The sequence below is a fragment of the Poecile atricapillus genome, chromosome 2 (assembly GCF_030490865.1).
Source record: "Poecile atricapillus isolate bPoeAtr1 chromosome 2, bPoeAtr1.hap1, whole genome shotgun sequence".
Lineage (NCBI taxonomy): Eukaryota > Metazoa > Chordata > Aves > Passeriformes > Paridae > Poecile > Poecile atricapillus.
In genome coordinates, this window is record NC_081250.1 from 16143776 (window position 1) to 16168648 (window position 24873).

Genomic DNA, 24873 nt, shown 5'->3' on the forward strand with positions numbered 1-24873 from the left:
CCCTTCCACCCCATCTTTTCTTTCTGTATGTAAATATGTACTGCATTAATTCTTAGGGTGAGACTATAATGGTTTTGCAATCAGATCTTAGTGGGCTACTGCTTTATTTGAGAATAAACAGAATCCACCTTTTCTAGGTGCTCTGGCCTTCTTCTCTGAAACATTTTGGTCCATAGTTAACAAAAAGACATTGCCATCTTAGGAGGGAGGTGTCTTGAGAAAGAAGCTACTGTTGTCCCAGAAGCAAAGAGCAAAAAATCAAGATGGGTTGTAGTTTACTTAGGCAAAACTTCACAAAAATTATTCAGAATTGCTAAGTACAGTTCAGGCAATGGTTTCTTTCTTGAGAGCTTCCATGTAGTGGAATGTTGTCAGCAGTCCAGAGGCGGTACCTTCAGCCATCTCATGCTGGGAATGTGGTTTTGGAATGAGATGTCAGACAGGAGAGTCAGAAGGCAGAAAAACTAATGTTAGGACCAGTTTTGGGGTAAGGACACAAGAACATTCACTGATTGTGAATAAGTAGCTTTTTGGTTTAGAAATAAGAGGTTCCTTGGAACTCTTCACTAAGAATCATTCGTTTAAAATGTTCCTATCTTAAGAACAAGCAGGTAGGCTTTTGAAAGTTGATGTTACCATTCTTTTGTCTGCAGTAACAAACACAGTGATATACAATTCAAATTGTCTCATGCGCTCCAGTGTCTCCTTGTTTCACAAACCATATATGTGGCTCTGGCACTTCAGTCCATGAACCAGATTACTCTGTGAACACCCAACCCATTCTGAAAGGATATGTACTTCAGACACGTACAAGGTGGTCATGAAGAGCACAGGAAAAGAGTGTTCAGAAGGCAGAATGTCTGAACCATTTGGAGTCAAATCTTTTATATCCAAGGCTATATTGCTATTATTTTGAACCGTCTCCTCTAAAGTGACTCAGATAAATTTAATTATTTTCACCAAATTCTAATATTTAAGCCACAGTATGGTATCGTATGTTTCTGCTGTAATTTCCTGAGGAACTGCTGAGGAAAACGTTAGGAGTTTGCCTTTGCCAAGTTTAAATTCTGGTTACATTGCTTGAACCTTTATGAACATACAGTAAATATAGATGAATATCATCTGTTTACTATTCTCAATTTCATCTTTAAAATCCAGACATAATCTAAATTTTTATTAACCCCGTCTAAATGTGCAAGCTGGGAATGAGTCCAGAAGCAGACAGAGTAAGAAGTCTGCTCTGTGTTTGTGTAGTTCCTGTATAACAATAGAAATCCTCAGTATATGAGCCAGTGTAAAAAAAAAAAAAAACACCAATTTTTTTTTGGAAAATAATATCCATAAATATCTAGTAAAAATACTATGTTCATACAAACATAGATAATGACCATGGTACCAAACTTACTTTTTACCAGTAATATGAACACAAAGGGTGGTTTTAAATGCATTTACATTTAAATATAAGTTGTTTACTCTAAGATGAAATTAAATTCAGTGAAAAACATATATAATTTAAACATGTACTTAAGCACTTAATGAATGAAAATTAACAAAAGCACATGTAAGTGCTTTATAGCATTCTGAAGTCTTACTTGTGAATTTATGAGGCATGCATGAATTTATATTTTATTATTTCCTGTTAGTGTAGTCCATCTGAATTTGAGGAATTAACTTTCTGGTTTTATTAGTGTATTTGGACTGAAATTTACACAACATAGTTGCAATCTACTTCTTCAGAATTATGTCATTAAATATAAATGAGCATAGCTATTTACATCTTCATCCTTTTAAAACATTGCAAAGCAGGCAGGTTCACACAGTGCCTGTTTTCAGTTTGGATTTCTGTGTGAGGCCCCAGTGGATTTCTCTGTGTAAGGATGTTCTGAGATTACTAAATTACATTGCTAATGATTAAAAGAATAATCAAACTTTTCTGCTAGGTGTTTTTTTTCATTCTTAGAGATCTAAGTGATTTCTCTTTGATTGTTAGGCCTTAATTAAGTTTATTAGTAATGATTTTTTTATTTTTATTTCATATTGAGAAGTTTAAGCTTTGAAGACATCAGGAGTTTGAGAACATTTGTTCTTAATATTTTCTTCCCAGAGCCTGCTCTTATTTCACCAAATCTGTTACATTCCAGCAGTAGTTTATGGGTTTGCATGTTCAGTAAGCTTCTAGTGGTGCAGCTGTAGCCAGTAAGCTGGTGCAAGCTTCTCAGTGTTCAGGAGATTATGTTGCTTTAGTGACAGAATTTCCTCCTGTTATTTTACAGTCTGCATACTTGGCAACTAAGGTTAATCTCTGCTGATACCTATATTCCACAGACAGTGTAGTCTGCAGCTCCTTTCGTATTCATCAAGGTTTATATTATCAAATATTCTAGGCAAACAATACATTTTCCTTTTGTTCTTTATAGAAATTTACTTTTAACCTAAATCATTTTATAGAAACCTTTTCTATTGCATATTAGTATTTGGTTTGGTTCTCTGTAGCAATCATCACTATATTTTTAATGATGCTCTATTGGTAATTTATATATATGAAGTTTGGTTTTCATGTTTTCAAAATGATAAAATATGCAAACATTAGTATAATATTTTTTGCCTTTTAATAAATGTTTTTATTCCTTAAATGTACAATATTCTTTCAGTTAGCATAATATTTTTGCACAGCCATAGTTCCCAACATAAAATGCAATTACAAATGCAGACATTCAATAGAAAATATTTATTAGCATTTCTGTAAAACAGCTTCTAGGTCACAGTGAAGTTAAGCCATATATATGAGGACATATAATGGCAGATGATGAGTGATGAAGAATGAAGATGTTTTCAGGAATGCAGCAGCACTATCATAAAAGTGTTGGATATATTTGAAACAAACTCCTGGAACTGTATGTTTACCTTGGGTTTGAATGCTAAAGTAAACCTTCTTGAGATTCTGTATGTGGCTTTTCAGATGGACTTTGAGGAATGATTTAAAAAACTTTCAAATTGACAATAGTCAGGAATTGGTGAAGCAAACCACATATCACAAACTTAATAGTCAGTAGTTTTACAGAGCATCCTCACCAGCACACTGCAGAGAAGTCAGATTTGCTCTGGTTTTTATCTTTATCTCAGGTCAGTTCTTTTTAATTAATATATTTTATTTTATGTAATGTCTAAGTTCTAGTTGAACTTCTTGTTGAGCTTTCTTGATATACATGACAATATTACTGTTTTACATTTACATAAAATGTATTACATTTTACCAATGATTTTCAGTGGCAGAAATATCAATTCTTTTTTCAAGGAAACACGTGTTAGCAATGGAATCATATCACTTGAGTCTTTGATATGCTTTCTGTGGAGCCTGTAAATGTGACAAGGGACAAATCAGCCTGAAGACAGGCCAGAAAGATTTTTCTCCTTTTTCAAGGAGTTAAAGAAATGAAAATTCTTAAATAATTGACCTCCTGATAGTTTGCTAATGAGATCTGAATAAGTTGGTTGGAGAAAAGAAGAACAAGTTACAAATGTTCTTACCAAAACCTAAAAGTGGGGATTGAATTGATAGATTGAAATTGAAGATTTTGCAGAAAAAATACTTTTCCTAAAGATTGCACTGTTCAGCATTTAAGTGGATGTTGAGAAGCTATTCTAATGGCATTTTGAGACAGCTGATCAGGGGCATGGAGCTGTTGTTAATTGTAAGGTCAACACCAAACTGCAATGGGGACCATTGATGTAGCTTCATTTGATTATTATCTTTACTTTTTACCTTTTCCAAATACATGGATTCCTGGTCTTGTAACAAAGCTCTTAATTTTGTAAACCATTTAGTAGTCAACAGTGAAGAATTTTTCTTTAGTTTTTCTCTATATTTTTTTGTTTTTTCGTGAAGTGATTAGAAAGGAAAAAAAATGCAACAAACAATAATTTTCAGGGTTTGGGGCAATTTTTTATGTTGTTTTTGGGTTTATTTTAATCAGGAGCATTTTAGATGAAGCCTCAGGAAACTTGTAAGTCTGTAGTCTGTATTGGTAAAGCTACTTTTAACTTTTCTTTATATAGCTGTCTATACACTTAGGCATAGTTCTGATGAAGAGAACATCCTTATGTCATTATGGACTTCACCATAGGGACAGCAAGATCTCCCAGGCCCTATTGTGGGTGTGTAAGCTTTCCAGTAGAGCATTTCTGTTTCTGACTGCACTCACTTCAATGTTAGTTTTATTTAAATAATAAAATAGTGTAACCCTGTCTCTTTCATTATGTTTTCATATCTCATATTTTGATCTTTTTTCTATGCCAGCCCATCTCCTACTTAGTCTAGACTATTCTGTACATTTTAAAAATATCATCTGCCCTTTCTGTGGATGCTAGCTCTTCTTCTTTGTCATAGATTTTCAGTTTACGTATTCATATTTTGAATATAAATGGGTTGACATCATGGTATTCTCAAAGAAATTTTTCTTCATCTTCTGTGTGTATGCTTGTGTTGTAGATTCCCAGAGGTATAGGGGCTCACATCAATTAAATAACTTGGTTAACATCCTCTGTGGTCCAGGTTCTATGATGATTTATGTTCAGTTAAACTGTATGTGTGCAAAATGCTAAGCCGATAACTAAACCTTGTAGTATTTCTCTTCAGATCTGGTGCAAAATCTTTGCAGAACTGAATCTTGAACTTGCATGATACTACCTTTGAAGAAGAAATTGTAGTATGATTACTTCCCAAACACCTAAATATAAGTGTGATTATAAGAATATGAAAACATTTTGCTGAAAATCTGGGGTTACTAAAATTTACACATTTACTGTCCTTTGAAGAAGAAATTGTAGTATGATTACTTCCCAAACACCTAAATATAAGTGTGATTATAAGAATATGAAAACATTTTGCTGAAAATCTGGGGTTACTAAAATTTACACATTTACTGTCCTATGAAGTGTTCTGGGGAAAAAAAACCCAACAACTTTTCCAGTATTTAAAGTATAGCTTGTGTTTTACTCTACTACCACCAGATAGTGAAATCAGCTTTGCAGTCTTTGCAATCTTTCTTATACTTCCTTATAGAAAAAAAGAGGTGTTGTAGAGATACCAGTAAAATTTAATCTAATGCAATATAAAAGATTTATTTGAAAAACTCTAATGTAATCATTAACAGAGGAATAAATTAGTTTTTAACATGTAGTATAAAATGGATTTTTTGTGCTGTTCTGCTTGAAAATGCCTATGAATTTCTCCTTTGAGAATGCTTAAAAGCTATGTGAAATTTCAACTCTTCTTTTGAAGGCACAATAGATATAACACATAATAGATGCAATTATAAATAGAGATTTAATAACAATATTAACTTTTAATTTCATAATATGGGTACTGTATTGTCTAAGATGTTTCTAGTATTTTGTAATTTAAGCATGAATGCTTGGATTGACTTAAACATACTTAGGAGAGGTTTATGCACTTCTAAAATATATTACCAGCATGAAGCTAGGGACAACAGAATTGTTCAAGGAATTCTCATTAACCCTCTCAAGCACCAGATGTGTTTCTATCCCATGTTGTATTTGATGTCTGTGTGCCATGTTGATTTAATAGACGTGCATTAGAGGTGGTATGAGACTCCAGCTTGCATTTATTTCTTTGTGTATATATATCAATTTATAAGATATTCAAATTGTCTAAATAATCTAAATACATTAACAAGTTATTGCAATTATATTTTGCAGTTTGTTGTTGCGAAGGTTATGTTTTTGTTGGTAATCTTAATTTTGCAATTTAAATAGGTACCTGATATAGTTTAAAAACATGGGAAATGTCATTGTAATGACCTGGCTTATTAAACATATAATACACTTTTTATTCCATGCTCCAATCCTTGAATGTTTGGAAGAGACTGTTTTCGAATGTTTTAAGAAGACTTATTTTCTTACTTTGAAAAAACCCTGTTCTTACTGCAGCTGGTTTTAGAAGAAGCTTTCGTCTTAGCAGAAAAGATAAAAAAACAAACAAGTCCATGTATGAGTGCAAGAAGAGTGATCAGTATGATACAGCAGATATCCCAACCTATGAAGAAGTCGCAAAATATAGACGACAACCTAGTGACAAATACAGGCTTGTTGTTTTGGTTGGTAAGTTGTTTTCTTTATTTTTGACCTGGTAAAACAGAGATCTGCTGATCAGCACAATGCTTTCTAGAAAGTCATGTAGATTGGAAGGGATCTCAGGAGTTCACCTAGTCCAGCCTCCCACTGAGCAAGATTAACACCACGTTGCAAGCAGGTTGCTGATGGCAGCAACTTTGTGAACCTGTCTTCCCATCACGTCTTCTCTGTCTTACCTCACACCTCAGCAAAGAGGTGTCCATCTTTTCAGTGTCAGAAGGGTGCTGGTGGGTCCCCCTGAAGACATCTCTTCCCCAAGCTAGGCAAGCCCAATTCCCTCAGTCTCTCGGAGAGGTCATGTTGTTCAGCTCCTGAGCATCTTCAAGGCCCTCTGTTGTCTTTGATACAGGTTATCAAGAGTATTTTAGTGCAGGGCTTATTGTGGACAGAGTATTCCTCACGAGACTGGCAAGTGCTCAGTGAAGGAGAAGAATCATTCCCTCTATCTATGGGGCAGGCTCTTGCTAATACAGCTCAGTCTCCTGTTACCCTTCATTGCTACTAGCAAGGGCTGGGGAATCATGCTTAGTTCTGCCCACCTGAACCACAAGGTCCTTGTCATCCAGCCAGTCAGTCCCCAGCCTGTAATGCAGAGCTTTGTCCTCATCAAGTTTCACTAAGTTCTGATAGTCTAGACAGTCTGCTTTAGGAGATTGTGTTTAAAGCTTTCCTAAACCAAGGGAAGATGACATTAAAATGCAGTTATCAAACTTACAAGTCTGAACATAGCAGTCAAGCTGTACTAAAACTCAAAAGAGTTATGTTGATATTCCACACTTAGAGATCAATCAATATATGTATGTGGGGAAAAAAAAATAAAAAAAAATCCATTATAAATATCTGAGATCAATGAAGACAAACAGTAAAAGTGGAAAGAAACAAAACCACCTACTGCGTTATTAAAACTAAATGGACAAGTACTAAGAAAGGTGGATGCAAGATGGAGCTCTGTAGGCCATGGATGAATGTAAGCATAGCTGCAGAAGACTCAACATATTATCCTTAGTCAGCTTTCTGTTCTTCTGGAATCTGTCACTGCCAAGGCTTCCTTACAGCATTTACTATATAATCAAAATGCATTGCTTCAGTCTCCCAAAAAGAGAGTACATTATCTTAAAGTACATTATCTTAAGCTTTTCAAAGGTAACAGTTGGAGTACCAATGAGTAATGAGTAACCATCGCTACGAGTGAGTAATGTCTCATTGATTATTGTTTCCTTGGCAGTAACACATAGGCTAATGCTTCATTAGTAAAATTTCCTCTGTTCTGAAAGCAGCAGAGCAGAGAAATATGACCCTCTGTCAGGGACTGTTAGGAACTGTTGAGTAGCTGTGTTTTTATATTGCTCATATCCAAGGGAACATTAAATTGAGTTTTTAATAAACAGTTTTGTCACGCTCCAGCACTAAAAATCAGCCACCTACTAGTGTGATCACTGTGAGATTGTGGGTTATATACAACATGTAATAACATGGTTGAGTTGATTTTACAGTTACATCAACAGAGTGTAGTGCAAAAGTGTGATAAGTAGACTTTTTATAACAAATTGCATATGTCTGATCTGAGGAATGCCTAGAGATTCCATTTGATTTTTATTGTAATAAATCAAATGAAGAAAGAGTGCTTTTTCAGTAACAAAAGCAATTCATAAATTTATTGCGGACTTCAGTAATTCTAATGTTTTTTCTCTGGATATTAAGAGCAGCTTAAGTCTGGCCAATACCATAAAAATGTCTTGGGCAAAATGTGGAAAAACTAGCAGAGCTAAGCAATACAAGTATAGTAGAAGCAAACACATTTTAAAAGCTTTTTGTGAGCCAGTAGCAGTGTTCCATATAATACATCAAATATAATTTGTATCGTAGTACCAGGAAAGAAAGAGACATGTAATTAATTTATAGTTGTAAGTGGTGGAGGATGTCTGTTGTGTTATGCTAGGTCTAAATATGTAATTTATTGTTTAAACAGGGACATTTAGGTTTGGGTTTACCTTTTTTTTAGGGGGAGGGAGTTTGACACCTTTGAAACAAATTTCACTTCATTTTGAGTTGGTCTAGTCTAATTTAAAGAGCACGCATTGCACACACAATCATTTCAGTGCCCTGTTGTGTGATACACACTACTCTCAGGTTTAGCTTAATGTACCAGTTTGCAAAGATTTTACCTTGTCTGCAAATGTCAGTTCATTAATAAAGCCCTGCAAATTCCTGGGGCTAAAATAACATCTTCTGAAGCAGCAATGATACAGACATTTTTGTGTGCTTTTAATTATTAGGATTCTGATGCATCTGCTAAAAACAAAATTATCCAATATTATATCATCAGTCTGCTTCTAGTAACTTACTGTTCCCAAACTGACAAGAAATCCTTAGTCTTCGATCACAAATATTGCTTGCATCCTAAGTGCTACATACCTCACAGCCCTATCAGACGAAGGTAGAATATTTTAATATGACATGTATTATTTAGACACTAGAATTTTCATTTATATTAATGAGGGAAAAGTCTCACAAATTCTTCTGCTGTAGTTAATTTTCAGAGCCAGAGTAGCATAAATTTTATTTCCTTAGAGTTAGAATGAATGTGCTACATGCAGTAACTTTATCTGGTATAGTTTCAGCTAAGTCAGAGCTTTCTGAAGGGGTAGGATAAAGCGAAGTTGTCAGTAACAAATCATAAGGACTTGTCCCCCAGAACACACACAGTGTGATCACTGGTGTTGTGCAGAGCCTTTCAGGTGCTGTGGTCACCCATGGTGATGCCTCTGTCCAGCTTGGTCAGTGTTGGAAGCAAAGACCAGAGGTGTGTAACCATAAAGGAGAAGTTGTTATTGGTGTCTGACATGATCAGAAAAGCCTCTGTCCCTGAATGAGGCTGTTGGTATTTCCCACAAAGACGTGCTTCTGGTTGCTACCGCAAAGAACAGGAATCTGGGACTGGAAACCTCTATATTTGTTGTAATTGCTCTAAATTTAAAAAAAAAAAATCCATCTCCTCTGGTTTTATCGTGGAGGAGTTATGATGAGGCCAAATCTATTTCAGAGCAGAGGATGAAATGGAAGACCCTTTTAATTGACTTAGCTTTAACATGTTCCATAGTACCTTGCAGAGACTTAATTGATCTACAGCAGTAGTGCAGGAAAATGGCCTACTATGGCCATGCTACTTCTAGTAAACTAACTAGACAATGAAGAAAGAGACCTGTAATTACTATCTACATTAAAACTTCCTGATTGAAGGCATGGGAAGGTCAGCAAGGTTCAGGAACAAATACATAGAATGTAACATAGTGCCTAGCCTTGTCATGAGAACACCAGTATGAATTCACTGATCCTACTTCAGTGAACAGCAGATCTCACAGTACGCTCCCACTGCTTGTTAAAATGTACTGAGACACAAAATAATGAGGCTCTCCTTTCTTACCACACTGAGCTGCAGTCAGACATGCATGTGCAGGCATTGCATTATAGTGTACTAGAAACTGAGCCACAGTGCCTCTCTCAAGGCATGGCTCCTGCTGGGTTCTTGTGATCCCAGCAGGGATATTGTCATCTAACTCATAAAATCTTTTCAGAAAGATCACTTTCCTTTTCTTTTCAAAAGACTACTAAGGGCTCATTATGTGTCTATGGGTGAAGAATGGCTGGTTGGCTTAACCCTCCCAAGACCTAAACTTACAGTTTTTTCAGTTTTTCTTCAGACATGTCTAAGTGGTACAAAATTTTATGCAAGTTTTAGTGATTGGTAGTTTAATTCTGCAGATGTCTCTCAATAAAAGGAGGTAGGCACTGCAGTCCGCTTGTGCAGGATTTGACCATTAACATGACTTAACATGCAACAGCAAGCAGCACAAATGTTCCTTTTAAAAAGTAAGCAAAGTATCTCTAAATCTGTCAGCATAACTAAATATTGCTGCCTGGAGCGATTTATAGTAAACCAAAACTACACTACAGACATGGATCCTGCATGCCTTATATTTGACTATAAGAATCAGGATTATCCTTTTAAAACCTGACACTTTATTCTCTTTTTGAGTTCAAATGGTGTTCAGATTCATAACTATTAGAAATTGGCATCTCTCTCTGCTGCATTAAAATGAAAATAATGTTTAGAAGGGAACAGTATTACACTGAGAGGGAGAGACAGTGTAAAAATCTGCATAATGGATGGCTTTGCTGAGCTGCAATCAGCCTTCAATGTCCATATGCTTCAGTTATGAGAACTCTGTGAAGACAGCACTGCGAAAGAAGAATCTACACTTTTCAGTAGTTCAATTTAAAGATGATTTTTAAATGTTAATCTGGAAAGGGAGAGAGTAGTAGTGAAGTTGTGGTCTGGAAACAGAGTTAAGTTAAGTTTCCAAAGCACGTGTTGTAGGAAGTGAAGCCTGAACTCTTCATATATATGAATAAAGCTTAAAGCATACTGTTGATTTGACATCATGTAGAGTAAGGAAATAATATTTTTGTGGATTTGATGGGAAAGATTTTTTGCCTAAAAGTAATAGAGTGATTTTTAAAAACTGAATTCCATTTGGTTTGGTTTACTTTGCTAGGCTATATTAAGAGTTGTAATTACTTTTCCTATAAAAGTCCATATTTGCCTTAAATAGCTAAACTGTTATAAAAAGGAAAAAAAATTAAATTATAACAAAAGTAATGCCATTATCTACATAACACATTGTTGTCCTCTGCAGACATGCACCAGTAGAGGCTGCTGTACACCATATTAAATATACATTTATACATACTGATAGATTAATTTACAGGAAGGTCAGAGATGGAACTTGAAATGTAGTTGTGTGTTTAACTGATGTGAACACCTAGAAACTTTAAATGTAGAAACTCTTAAGATTTTGCAGCAGGACCATAGTCTGGGGGTAGCAGCAAAGTAGCAAGCACTTGCTTTTCATCATGTGTTTCGACCTCAGACAGGGCGTACGATCATTTTTACAGATAGGCACCTGAAGGCACTGAAGCATCAGTCTGTTTTTGGACTCTGACTAGTAAGTAGTGGTTACAACACGATTTAATTGAAATGTTTATTAGGTGTTCTATTTACAGTGTTTAAAATTTCTTTGTTAAGAAGCACTGCATATATAAATGTGTCACTTTTACTAGATGTGCAAGAATTTTCCTTAAAACCACAGGTATTATATTTGCATTATTTGGGATATGGTTCCAATGAGTCATTCTCCTTTGCCTTCTGCTGTTGACTTGGCTTTGTAGAAATGAATGCTCTCCACTGTCAGAAACATAAGAACATGCAGAGCTGAGCTCCCTTCACACACAGCACCATGGCCCTTTCACCAAAGTGGGCAGGCAAGGCTGGAACTCTGCATGAAGGGCTCCTGGGGACAGGCAGCAAGTGCCTGTGGAGCCTTTGAGACCTCACAGGACAGAGTGCCTTCACAGAGACCTAAGGCATCACTGGCAAACAGCTAAGAATTAGGGACAACTTGAAAGCCAAGAGGAATGTCTTACTCAGTAGCTTCCACTACAGCACTACTCAAGTGGAGGTGGAGGAGACGGGTCAAAAAATTCCATGCAGTCTTTGTTTCTTCCTGCCATCCTCTTTCCAAGAGTGGTCTCTCTTTGGCAGTCACATGAAGAAGGAAACATTTGTTTTGGACCTGTTCAGACAGCAGGCGGGAGACAAGCACAGTTTAAAAGAGAATCAACAACAAAGAAAGAAATCCAAACATCCCAAGTGGGTTGTGACCTGGCAAATGCTGCCCTTCCTTCCTTTCTTCATGCAATGCCACCCTCATGCCGTGGAAAGGTGGATGGTGACAGCTGCAGGCAGCCAGGAGCTGGGCAGTTTTCCTGCCTGCAGCAGGGGCTGGAAGGAGCAGTGCTCCCAGGGCATGAGAAGGTGGAAGCAATTGTCCCCAGGGGCATCTGGTGCAGGCAAGGGATGCAGCAGCAGGATGGAGTGAGGCTGTACTGACACACAGAGTGCAGAGGCTTTTGGGGCACTTTGCACATGCCATCTGGGGTCCTCTAATTTGCAGGTTGGCAGTATTCTGGCAAAATAAACAGCCAAATCGAATCAGGTTTTGTTATGGAAAGCTGCAGGTTAGGATGCAGGGGTTTGTAGTAGGGCTGAGATGGAGGTGGGTGCAAGCTGAAGGTAGTTGCTGCAGAAAAAAATGTCAGCTTTGCTGACAACTTTTTTTTCCTCAGTAATAAAGTCAGAACAGAGTAACTGCCAGCTGCATCCCCTGAAATTTGTCAGCTCTGTACATTCTGGGAGAGGCTGGAACCATGGGCGTTTCCAAATCATTGATTAAAAGGCAGTAATGTCACAGCTATAGGCTGTGTTGGCTTGGAGCATACTTGCATCTGAATACAAGAGACAACTGGCTGTTGGGAAACAGGACCATTTTTTTCTTTCAGGTCCTGTAGGGGTTGGACTGAATGAACTTAAACGGAAATTGCTAATCAGTGATACCCAGCACTACGGGGTAACAGTGCCACGTAAGTAAAAATGCACTTTTATTCTCTAATGATATACTTGCATTATTAGCCGTTGTATTACCTTTAAGGTACTTTCAAATTTGGGTCTCTAAATGTATGCTTGGCATCCAAATTACTTCTCTAATTTTTAAAAGTGCTGCTGCAGTTCTGTATTAAATAGCATTGATTAAGCTGATAGAGCTTTTTGGCTCAGAGGCATTGCAGTACACTTTCAGTACAAGTTTAGCATGATTGATGTCAGTGAGGTTTAGTAAATGAAACTCAGCTGAAGAACACCCTGGATTTGGCTGTAAAGCAGTGAAATGCACTCTGTTACCAGTGCTTGCATTCAGCAGACTGCCCTTTATTTGTTAGGCTGAAAAATGAAGATTGATGATAATCAGTTTAGCCCAATGAATAAATTAATTAAATCCCTTTGATTACCTTTAGAAGAGTTGATTTGGGGATGTTTTTCCCTCTTTCCCTTCTCTGACCAAGTAGTGTGATTTTTGCAAAATTGAGTAACATTGTGCTCTATTAACTTCTACAATACTTTACCGGGTTTTCTTTAATATGGAGAACTCAACAGTTTTAGACTTTGATTTCTTGGTTTGCTTTCTACTTGTACCTTCTATAAAGATCCTCCAACATTCTGAATTTGGGAGATTCTGCCACAGACTTTTTGCAAATGCAGATATTCTGTGATGTGTTTATATATATGAATTAATTTCCTAAGTAGAAAAATTAATGCATTTAGTTTGGCAAGTCATTTCTTTTGCATATATTTGCTTCAACTGGGTATTGAAAGCAACAACAAAAAAGCTAGATATTCCCAAAATATTTAACACATTGAAGTATATGCAATGTACTTTTGCCCAAAAATATTTCTCTGAAAGTTGCCAGTATTCATCAAGCTGCCTTCTCTCTTTTCTCTTCCAAATTTGAGGTTATAAGTTAAAACAAACATGTAAAGGAATCCCTCTCCCTGAAATTCAGTAAGTCAGGACTTGGAGAGAGAACTGAGGTTCCTGTCTTGGAAATGTTCCTCATTGTGTCAGCCTAAGAAGAAGAGTGATACATCAAATGGCATTTAAGACTGTTTCTGCAAGCAGGTTTTGTACATCCATATGTGATTGAGAATACATGATGCTGTAGTATTCAACTTGTTCGAAATAGGATGTTTTAATGGGTTCATTAATCATAAGTGACAACCCCACAAGTAAGTTTCATTTATAAGCAAAACCCTTATACCTACTTGGGGGAAAGTAAGAAGTGCGAATAATACAAGGCTACTGAAAGAAAACAGAATTCTATTTTGATCACCAGATAAAGCACTAAAACATAAAGTTCACAGCCCATTTTGTTATTACCGTGCTTCACATACCATAGCTACAAGAGCTGTAAATGAACATAACATTTTATAAATAAGGATAGTGTGCTTTGTTTCCCTTTATAGTCTCATATGCTAATAAGTTTAACAAGAGGCAAGGCTGGGGTAATTGTTATGGACTGCTGCTCCTTTTATTATTCAGCTGTCCTCCTTTTATTGGATTTTTCCACTAGTTAATAAAAAATGATAATCTGATACTTGTCCAATAGGTTTTTTCCTGCTTTTCCTGTATGCATTTAAAGCTCAATCCTGTCATGTGCTTGTGTGCTGCTTACCAGATCCAGAGCAGCCTTATGTACTTCAGAAGTGAGGGAAGTGCTATGCTTAGTATTGCACAAAGAGTTTGTGCTTTTTAGTTTTTTCTAAACTGGTTTGCATTATATTGTTTTGTGCATATTTTATTTTCTATTTTTTTCATATGATGAAACTGCAGACACTACCCGTCCAAGGAGAAGCCAAGAAAGTGATGGTGTTGAATACATTTTCATTTCCAAGCACTTGTTTGAGACAGACGTACAGAATAACAAGTATGTTGAAGAGATTTTTAACTAGAACTGCAGTTAAAACAATGGTTTATTATAAAATGTGGCTGGTTGTTATTTTAGATAATAAGTCAAAGTGGATATAAGTTGCAGTGATTTGAAGATGTATTAAAATTACATTTTGTTATATAAGCAGCTGGGGAAAAACACAGAGTGAAAAAAAAAGCAGGATGTGCAAACACAACAGTTTCTAAGCTTACAAGTAGTTTCAGTACCTCAGCTTCTCAAGGAGACACTGAAATTATAGGTGCTTAGGATGGGAAAGCATTCTTTTAATAGAGCATCTTCTGTCATAGCAGTAAAGCATTGCAGCTCTAGGGAAGGAGGGGGTGTGGAAGTGCTGCAGACGTGCCTGAGTCAATGTTTGCGTAGTTCTGCTCTCTTTCAGGCCAGGCACTTCCTCTGCTTTTGAATTTAGAGATCTACAGTGAAGCCCCCCGCCTGTACACCCTCCAAAAAGTAAACCAAAATGAAGAGACAATGGTAGCATCATGCTCTCCAGCAGACTGTAAAATTCTGTAGCTTGAAATTCTGCCCCAGTTTCAGAGGGCAAAAGTGTATTAGACACAAAGCTGTGGGTTTTATTGAAACTTCAAACTGTGCTTTGCTTTTCTGGCAAATAGTGCTTGTACTTTTATAGCAAATAACCAGCCGCCTTGGTTCCACCAGCACCGTCATCACTCCTCTTCTGAGACACAGAATTTGGATATTCTGTAGTGTGCAATGAAATTTCAGTAGTTTCTATTGTTTAGCTTATCCACTGTTTTATTGCATTGCATTAGTTCAGAAAAAGAGGTGATGGAAAACATTAGTGGGCTGTTGGACTACAGTGCTTTTTTCTCTTTAACTGTAATACAAGCAGGTGTTACTGATTTGAAAGCGGTGAAGTAGAAGATTTCTTAAAATTGACATGCTGAAGTACTTGACAGCATTTCCTTTATAAAACACGGTAGAACTCTCATGTAAAGTAAAATATTTTTGCTCCTGAATGAAATCTTATAAAGCAAACTGGTAAATCTTATAAAGCAAACTGGTAAGCTTTTTTTTTGGAGAAAATGGAAATTATTCCAGTTGTTTTCACCTTCTGCCACAGGTTTATCGAGTATGGCGAGTATAAGAACAACTACTATGGTACAAGTTTAGACTCTGTTCGATCAGTTCTAGCTAAAAACAAAGTTTGTTTGTTGGATGTGCAACCTCATGTAAGTAAGCATGTCTTCTGAACTCTTGTACTTCCCCATATTTCATGTTGGAATTCTGGGAAAAAAATATTTCTAAAAAGTGTACTTTATCCCACACTGAATGACTGTTGAGTGGGTTTGCTGGCTACCTTCATCTCAGCAAGAGTCTCTGTAAGGAGATAAATATACAGCCAATAAATAAGGGAATTGGAAGCTTGCAGCATAATACCAAAATTTAATTAAAATGCTCCTATATTTCCATTTATCTTTCTGTTAGTTTGGGCAAGATATTGTCTCTGAAACTTTAATTTCAGAATAGTTTTGAGTTATCACTGAGTCCAGCAACTCTCTCTCTCACGTTTCACTAGACTGTTCATGCCAAGGGTTTCCATGCAGGATGGACATGAGTCAAGGAATGCACTAAATGTGATGTTGGCTGGATAATTGTTAAGAATATTTCTCTCTAAACCATTTTTTTCTTGCACTGACCTCGTCTCTTAACCCTGATGAATAGCTCCACTGGGATTTTTTTTTGCTCCTAATAACCACAGTGCTCCTAGGAGCTGGACTAGTTTGTTTAAACCCAGCCAAAGCATCTCTTCTCCAAAGGTGGGCAGCGTATGGCTTCTGAACCCTGGCAGCTTGTGCGCAGCTCCTGGGGCAGTTTTGGATGTGGGGCTGTGCCCCGGGAGCAGGGCAGGGCCTGCACTGGCAGAGGAGTGGCTGGGGAAGCCATAGCCCCTGCCAGGGGAGAGTGGGAGCTGATGAGACCATTGCCTGTCTCACAAAGGCCTGTGTTCCTGCAAAGCACTAACTTGTCTTGGGGACACAAGCTTGTGAACCATTCTGGGATCCCACTCCAACGTGGGATTTTCCTGTGGACCATGGCGGTGTGGAGAGGATAGAAAGCTTCTGACCATCCATACTACCACCCTGTGCTGCAACTGAATCATACACCTGCCTCTAACACCACACAGCTCACTTGGGAAAAATGAAGGGCAGGGAGTTGTGTGGTGGGTACACAGTACTGAAGAGAAAAATCACTGACCTTTTGTGAACAAGTATCACAGACACCGCTTTCTGCTAATTTCCATGGGTACAGAAAGGGTTATTCTTTCTAAAATGGGTTGAATTTTTCCTCCTTCTCCCCTGAATACCTGCTGTTCCCCTCCATCCTCTTGCTGCAGTGGTACTGATGTGCACAACTCAAGTTTTGCCAGACTTCATGGGGTTTACCAGCAGCCATGTGCAAATCAAGACCAGTGATCACCCTTGGAGAAAGGGTTTTCTTTCCATTCTGAAAATTCTCCCTACATGAAACAATGCTGGTCAGCAGAGCAGGATGGCAATAAATGAAAAATACCTGCCTAGAAATGCTTTATGGGTTTATTCTGGTCAGTGGGGAGTTTATTTTATTACAGTAAATTCCATTGTGCAAAATAAACTAATTAATTAAAATCTTTCCTCTTCCCAGACAGTGAAACACTTGCGGACATATGAGTTTAAACCATTTGTTATATTTATAAAACCTCCATCACTTGACCGTTTGAGAGAAACCAGAAAAAATGCCAAGATTATTTCAAGTAAAGACGATAAGGGAACTGCAAAACCCTTTACAGTAAGTATAATTAGACATGTTAAAACATAAGAACCTTTTAAGAGTTTTGTTGTAGCAGTTTACCTTGAAAATAAAGGTGATCACTGGTTCTTATTGACAGCACTTATCAGGGTTTACACGAGCATCTTGCTGTTTCTCAACCTCTCTCACATTACACACTTACTGAGGTGTTTTCATTGTTTGATATGCTCATGGGTATTTACAGTTTCCATGGTCCTCTGACTTTGTCATTAACGAACCCCCACATTGCAGGCATATCTTTATGAGATATAATGCTGTTGATTTTCTTTTAAAAATTTGCACATCAGCTTAGATGTTTCTATTCAAATACAAGAATTTATTTGTTTTATCAGCTGTATTAAGGGGCCTAAATTTAGAGGAAAATGCAAATTTAAAGAACTAATTGAAAAAGTAAATGTTTTTTTTTAAATAAAAAGCCCATATTTGTGGATAAGAGAAATAGAGGGTCTTTTAAATGTTGCAGGAAAATTAACATTGTAAGAAAGAAGAAGAGATAGTTAAGCAAGTAACAAATGCTGGTATAGTCAGAAAAAAATTTAGATTACCCGATATTAACATACTTGCTTCCTTGTAATATAATGAAAAATAATTGAATCATATTTTAATTAAATCTACAACAAAGTTGATAATCTGTTTATCTGACTGTTTATCTGTATTTACAGTGTGTGTCATTTTTCCTCATTCAGGTGTTAAGATTTTTTTAGATTTTGTTTCCAAGTGAGTCAGGGATATAGTCACAGACTGTATGTATCTGTGTAGAATGTGTGTTTGGAATAGTTTGGAAATTACATTCTATAAGAAAATGTTGGTTTGTGGTATATAAAAAGTAAGAGGAGTTTCTTCTTAATACCAACCTTCAGGCCATTGCTTAGTTAGGACAGGTTTCATCTCTCAAAGTCATTAAAACAAATTGCTAATATTTGTTCCATCCCCAAACATGAAGAGAAATCCACTAACCAGATCAAACAAGGCATAGAATGATGACTCCTACATAGCTCTTAAAAGAAAAAGAGCTGTGCTGTAATTCATGGTGTGCTATTAGCAAGCTGAGATTAACATAATGAAACTTTAAATGGATCATCAAAGTAAACAGCTAAAACATTTTCTACTGGTGCTTCTAACAGAAAATGTCTCCTTAATTACCATGCAGTGACAAAGTGTGTCACTACAAAGGGAGAGATGAAAGAATTGCCTATTGAGCCGAGCCAACTCATCAGAATACTCTCTGAGATCACTTGTAATGGTAATCTCTATTTTTTTTAATTAGAAGTACAGTTTCCATCTCCTGATGAGATAAGCAATAAGCAATTAGACCATGTTTAATACAGAAAGAGTTCATGCAGTGTTGCTATGGTCTGGCTGTGCACTGATCTTTATTGCACTGCTCTTACTAGGAAGAAGATTTTCACGAAATGATTAAATCTGCCCATGTGATGGAGAGCCAGTATGGCCACCTTTTTGACAAGGTGATAGTCAACGATGACCTCGCTACAGCTTACAGTGAGCTTAAAACAACTTTTGACAGGTTGGAGACCGAGACCTTCTGGGTTCCTGTCAGCTGGCTACACTCATAGTAATGTTTTAAGTAGACAAAACCTCTGCTGTTGTATCAGCATCTAAACCTTGGGCATGGTTAGGCTTTACTCGATGGCCATTTTCTTGGGAGGAGGGCTTTTAACTCTACTGAGCAGCAGGTATACTCTTCATGCACTTGAAACTGGTCTTGTTTTCTCACGTCTTCAATTCTGCTGCCCACGGTTTGGGGGCAGAACAGTCAGATTAAACCAGAGATTTACTGTGCTCCATAAAGTGAGCTAATACTAGTACAGCAAAACTGCCAAACACGTCTTTATCAACATCTGTGTGTTTCCAAGGTGAGTGTTTTTAACACAGAGTTTGCAGAAGATGCAAATTGATGTTGGAGATCAGCATTTCAGTGGTTTTAAACATAACTGTTCCCATAAAAGAGCACATCAGCACTTGGAAGTTATTGCCCTTTAAGTGCTTGAGAGAACTGAAACAGGCAAAAATGACCAACATTTTTATGAGGAAGACACCACAGTTTTAATTATGTATCTATGTGTTTTTACATTTCTAGATGTGAACTTTGTCTTACATGTACAGACTGACTTAAGTATTCCTTTGCAATTACATAATCATGGAAAGAAAGATGTATTCAGCTTAATAGTGAAACACTCAGCTGTGAGCATGCATGGATTGAAAATACTTTCACGCATGCTCTGTGGCACAGCAAAGGAAAGTCATGGGAATAATTATTTAAATAGGAAAAAATGTGAGTTAGTGTGTGTATAACTTCAAAATCTTTGGGATTAAACTTCTTTAAAATCAGTGGCAAAGTGATATGAATAGCAACAAAGTAGAGAATAATTTTTTCCCCCTTTAAATTGATTTTAAATATTTTTGGCCCACTTTAGAACAATTTTCTCATCAGAAATTTTCAAACAGTGAGGAAAGCTTGGACATCTGAGAAGCAGTTGAAAGAGATTAATTCTTTTTATTGTTGAGTATGTAGTGATACTTTTTAGTAGTGTAACATGTATTTTGTCTCCACTCAAAAATAAATTAATGCTGTAGAGTTCACTGTAAAAAAACATCCTTGTCACTGGTCAGATAGTTGGAAACCCCATTTTAAGATTTGATGTGTCAGTGTATGCAAATGTATATTAGAGGATGTATTTTTAATATAGATAATTTGGTATTTTTCTTTACTTACTACTGATATGCAGGAAATGAGTACATATGTAAAGACCAAGTAACACCTGTGTGTTGTGTTGTGAATATGTCTTGTAAGTACAGAATGTGTACAGGAGCTTGCTGACTTCAGATCATCCCATCTGTGGCATTCAAACAGGAAACCATTATTTCATGTTAATGTGTAAAGAGAATATAGCTCTCTTGTTTAAAGAAAAAATAATTTAGTGAAACTTTATATATTTATGAAAGGGTTGAAAAGGGATGTTAAGTTTTTAAATTTCTTGTCAATGTGATCATTTATTAAAGAGATTACTAAGTCTGTAATTTGAAACAGTCTCTGTAAATGGAGCTCAACATTCCATGTAAATATTTTATTTCAGTTCATATGCTGAAAAAGCCATGAGATTTTGCAGTTTTATTCTAAATATGTATTTAATCTGTGGGCCATTGCATTTAGTTTAGAGTCTTATAAAACAAATGAAATGCAAGAAATAACAGCAAAATCCCTGGGAGTCTGGAAATGTTTATGCAAGAGTTACAGATGTACTGAATCCCAGTATGAATACATGCTCTGCTTGAACAGCTCTACTGTAACTTCTGTCAAATTTCACCATTTTTCTGGCGGACTTAAACTTGTTTGTAACATAAATAGGAATTTGTTTATTAAATTAATTGCATAGAGATTATCTGAGTTGAGAAAACATTTTCTCTTTTTTTTTTTTTTTTTAATTACTGAAAATCAAACTGTTTCTCAGGGGATATGGAATTCAGCAGGCCAGTTTGCCTTTGCCTGCGAGATGCCAAATGCCTTCACCATCTCTTGAAATGGAGAGGATGCACGGCATCTCTCAGGATCTGGTCATTTCCAACAGGAGGGGCTTTAGTCCTTACTAAAACACTATTAACATTGCTTCTAACCTGGGCTGTCTTGGAACACTGGGGTACAGTCATGCTTGCATAAGGGACCTGCTTTTCTCTTTGTGAAGTAGACGCTAGAATAATCTGCAAATCCCTGGTAGAGACCGTTCTGGTGGTCCTGCTGTTTTCCTGTCTTTTTGAAATTAATTTAATTCCCATTCCTGGGTCGGTGTGGTCTGGGAGGATCTTGTGCACAGCTCTGCTGTCCTGGGCAGCAGTAAGAAGCATGGTGCTCTGCTGCATTCCCAGAGACACTGACCCTCTGATCCACGGCACATCCTGGCAGGAGTCTCCCAGACCGATGGCTGCCTGCCCCGTCTCTGAGCCAGGAGCTAATTCCTGAATAGTAACACCTGCACAAGAAAGGGAATCTCAAAAACATAGATCCAACCAACAGAGTAAAACATGCACAGTCTTCGACGAGTCAGAAATGTTTTTAATTACATTACTAAATTGCTCTTTAAAAATCAACATTATTGCATTAGTTAGCTTTAAAAGCTAAAAATCAAAGTCCTCTGTGGGTAGGCAGAGATGACAGTAGTAGGCAGAAAAAAGTGTCTTAGTCAAACAGTTTCAACGGAACAGGAGCCTGCTTATCAGGATGCATGCTGAGCCTGTGTGCTGAACTGTTCTGGGATACCAAGGGGAACAGGGGGGTGGATTGTTCCTTTGACTCATAAGAATTTGGGAAGGAAGACAACTAAACATGTTTCCAATATTCCACATATTCAAGTTGTGCTGTGTGGGTTTTTTAGACAAATGTATGTTTTGACAGTCAAGTCCATATGTTTTTATTGTGTTCTAGCTGTTTGCTGTAATCAAACAAAGGGTAGTATTTTTTAATATTGTACCAAGCTCTATACTTGAATTCACCATCAGGTCCTTGGTTGATGTCTTACCTGAAATCTGATCATACCTTCTTATGCAACACAATAAATTATTGATATACCACTGAAGGTGTTTTTTTCTTTATTGTGAATTGCACCGTAGCATATCATAGACTCATAGAATGGTTTGCGTTGGACGGGACCTCAAAGATCATCTCATTCCAACCCCCTGGAATTGTCAGAATCACTCACTAGACCAGGTTACTCTGGGCCCCATCCAGCCTGGCCTTGAACTCTGCCAGGGATGGGGGCATCTACGTCATCTCTGGACAACCTGTTTCAGTGTCTTACCTCCCTCACAGTAATGAATTTCTTCCTAATACCTAATCTAAACCCACCATCCTTCATCTTAAAGCCATTCCCCCTTGTTCTATTGCTACACTGACTTGTAAAAAGTCCCTCTCCAGCTCTCCTGTAGCCCCTTTAGGTGCTATAAGGTCTCCTCAGAGCCTTCTTTTCTCAAGATGAGCAAAATTACTTTAAAAGGTAAAATGCCTAAGTAATAAGTTATTTCATGGGACTCTATTAACTTTAATGCTCCAATTATCTTAAATGGAAAAACAAAGCACCCTAGAACAAGGATAACAGCTCCTAATATTTCATTTTTGTCAAACTCTTCTTCAGAATTGATGTTTACCCTTTCCTGTAGCCCACCCCATAATGAAACATTTTATTTCTGAGGGGAAAACTTACATCAGTGGATCAAACTGAAATATCATCTCGTCTGCGCTTGCAAAGTCTCAGAGTGTTATCCGAGTTGTTGACTCAGAGTGTTTCAGCAGACACATAAGCTTCTAGGCCACGCACAAGTCCCATGGGAGATTGTGCTCATTTGTAGGACTCGAAGAAAGTAATGCTTGAACTCAGTTACTTTTTGCTCTGTGTTATGCCTTTTCCAGGAAAAAAAAAAAAAGTAGCCTAACACATACTAGGGTTAGAGAGAAGACTTTTAAGCACCTTCTGTTTTGTTTCAGTGCACTACTCTGCATTTCCCACATGTACTTCAGTTCAGGTTTCTACTATGTGTGGAGAATTTTTTCTTCGGTAAAGCTCATATTGAGCTTTTGTGCGATTGTTTCAAAGTATGAGTAGTTTCTTCAGAGATTTGAAGTTAAATCTAGTCTATTTTTGCTACTGCTCTCTCTACAGTCATTTCCCCACAGGATTTCTGTGTATTAGTGCTTAAAGTAATTTGTACTTGAAATTTGCCCAAGATCCTTCTCCTCTCAGTCATTAAGTATTTACCATATATTACCATGATTAATGTATGATACCAAGCATTCAACAGAAAAATGTCTGAACACAAAATTAAAGGGAGACTGTAGGTGTATTTGTTGTTTATGAATTCTGGTGGTAGATAACAGTTAAAGGTTTCAGCAGAAAAACACACAAAAACATTTGGAAACAGTTAAAGTCTGGTCTGAAATTTTGTCCTATGTTAAATGGCAGTACAAATGAGAGAATTTGGAGTTCTAGACAGCTGGAGAATTTTCCTTTCTTGATACCTCTGTCTGAAATACAAGTTGGATATTTGGAAGACTCTGTGGAATGATTTTACCTCTCTATAATAAAATACTATGGTATTTTCTGTAGCTGAAATGCAACATTTGAACAAAGAAGGTAAATCTGTGTGATTATTTAGACTTTGTTTTGCTTCTGTTTCAATTGTACACTTACATCTGTTTAAACGAATTTTTAAGGACTCAGTGGCAGAAGCTGCCAGCTACACATTTCAATACGTGGAGAAAAATATCCTCAGAATTTTCAAGAGGGTTCAAATGGCTCAAACAGTATCTGAAAACCTGTTGATAAGAAATAGAGAAAATTAGGTCAAAATTCCTTTTGTAATTAGATCTCTTTTCAGAGATCTAATTTTGCTGTGTTAATATTCAGAACTTGAATATGCAAAAAAAAAAACAAAAATGGAAGGAATCTGATAATTTTTAAGTGAAATTTAGATTTGTGTTTTAACAAAGATATTAAAAGCTTTACAATGAATGTACAAAAGGATTATACAATGGCTCATAAAAACTTTGGGTATGTGTTTTAAAGGGAGGGTCTGTGGTCATGGCAGAGATGGACTAGGAATGTTACAAATGCAAGTTATCCTGAAAATTCATCTTTGGTTTAGTAAATCAGTGAACAGGAGGACAGAGACCTGGCTGCAAATGTGCTGTCGTTTCTGTTCCTTCCTTGGTAAATACAAATAAGCACCGGTAAATCTTCATTGGTAAACAAAGCTAAAATTGTCCAAATTATGGAGCTGAAATGTAGTGTTCAGAAGGAGGAGTACTCCAGATCCTGGTGATGTTGGCCAAGATGCTGCTTTACTTTCTTCTAACTTCATTAACTTCTGCAACAAGAGTACAGCAATCACAGCTCTAACTCAAAATTACCAAACTGTGTTTAGTCATTGGCAATTTCATTCTTTGTTTTCCTCTTCCCCCTTGTACAGTTTCAATTTAGTAATTCAGTCATATAAGGGGGAGAAAAAGGACAATTAACTGATCTTGAAAAACAGACATCAAAAATTTGATACACGGACATTTTTTACCTCCTTCCCAATGGACACAGGGGTGGTGTGTTCCTGAAACAGAAGTGAAGAGCTAGTGTTTTTTCCAGATGGAGAACACCTGAACAGTGTTTTGTCCCTTGAAAACAGAATTGCTCTGAGAGGTCCCTGTGGCCTGTTTGATGCATGAGAGCAGCGTGTGGTAAAAAAGACCAGGAGCAATTGTAAATTTTATGCAGCCAGTGTTGGCTTCAGGGGCTCTTGTTTAAGGCAATGACCATTGGCAGCAGTTCTGCTTGTTTTCTGTGACCTGTGGGTATTTCCTCTGGTGTGTCCTCTTCCTTTCCTAGACTTCCATTAGTGGCTTGTTTTTAGGTAACTATAAAAAATTGGTCTTAACTTCAGTCATGTTGCACTATCAAGGCTGACATGCATGGTGAGGCAGTTGGACAGATGTGAGCATGGGTTGAGACCACT

General features: G+C 37.0%; 1 protein-coding gene across 2 annotated transcripts in view; it reads left to right on the forward strand.

Moving 5' to 3' along the window:
* The window catches only part of MPP7 (MAGUK p55 scaffold protein 7), a 150109-nt gene extending 128161 nt beyond the window's left edge, over positions 1–21948 (forward strand). For both annotated transcript variants that reach the window (XM_058831589.1, XM_058831590.1), the window contains 6 exons: positions 5950–6120; positions 12553–12633; positions 14436–14529; positions 15638–15746; positions 17200–17343; positions 18759–21948. In XM_058831589.1, the coding sequence (XP_058687572.1) occupies positions 5950–6120; positions 12553–12633; positions 14436–14529; positions 15638–15746; positions 17200–17343; positions 18759–18938 (779 nt within the window). In that variant the 3' untranslated portion in view covers positions 18939–21948. The remainder of the gene's footprint in view (positions 1–5949; positions 6121–12552; positions 12634–14435; positions 14530–15637; positions 15747–17199; positions 17344–18758) is intronic.
* Positions 21949–24873: the final 2925 nt, after the last annotated feature.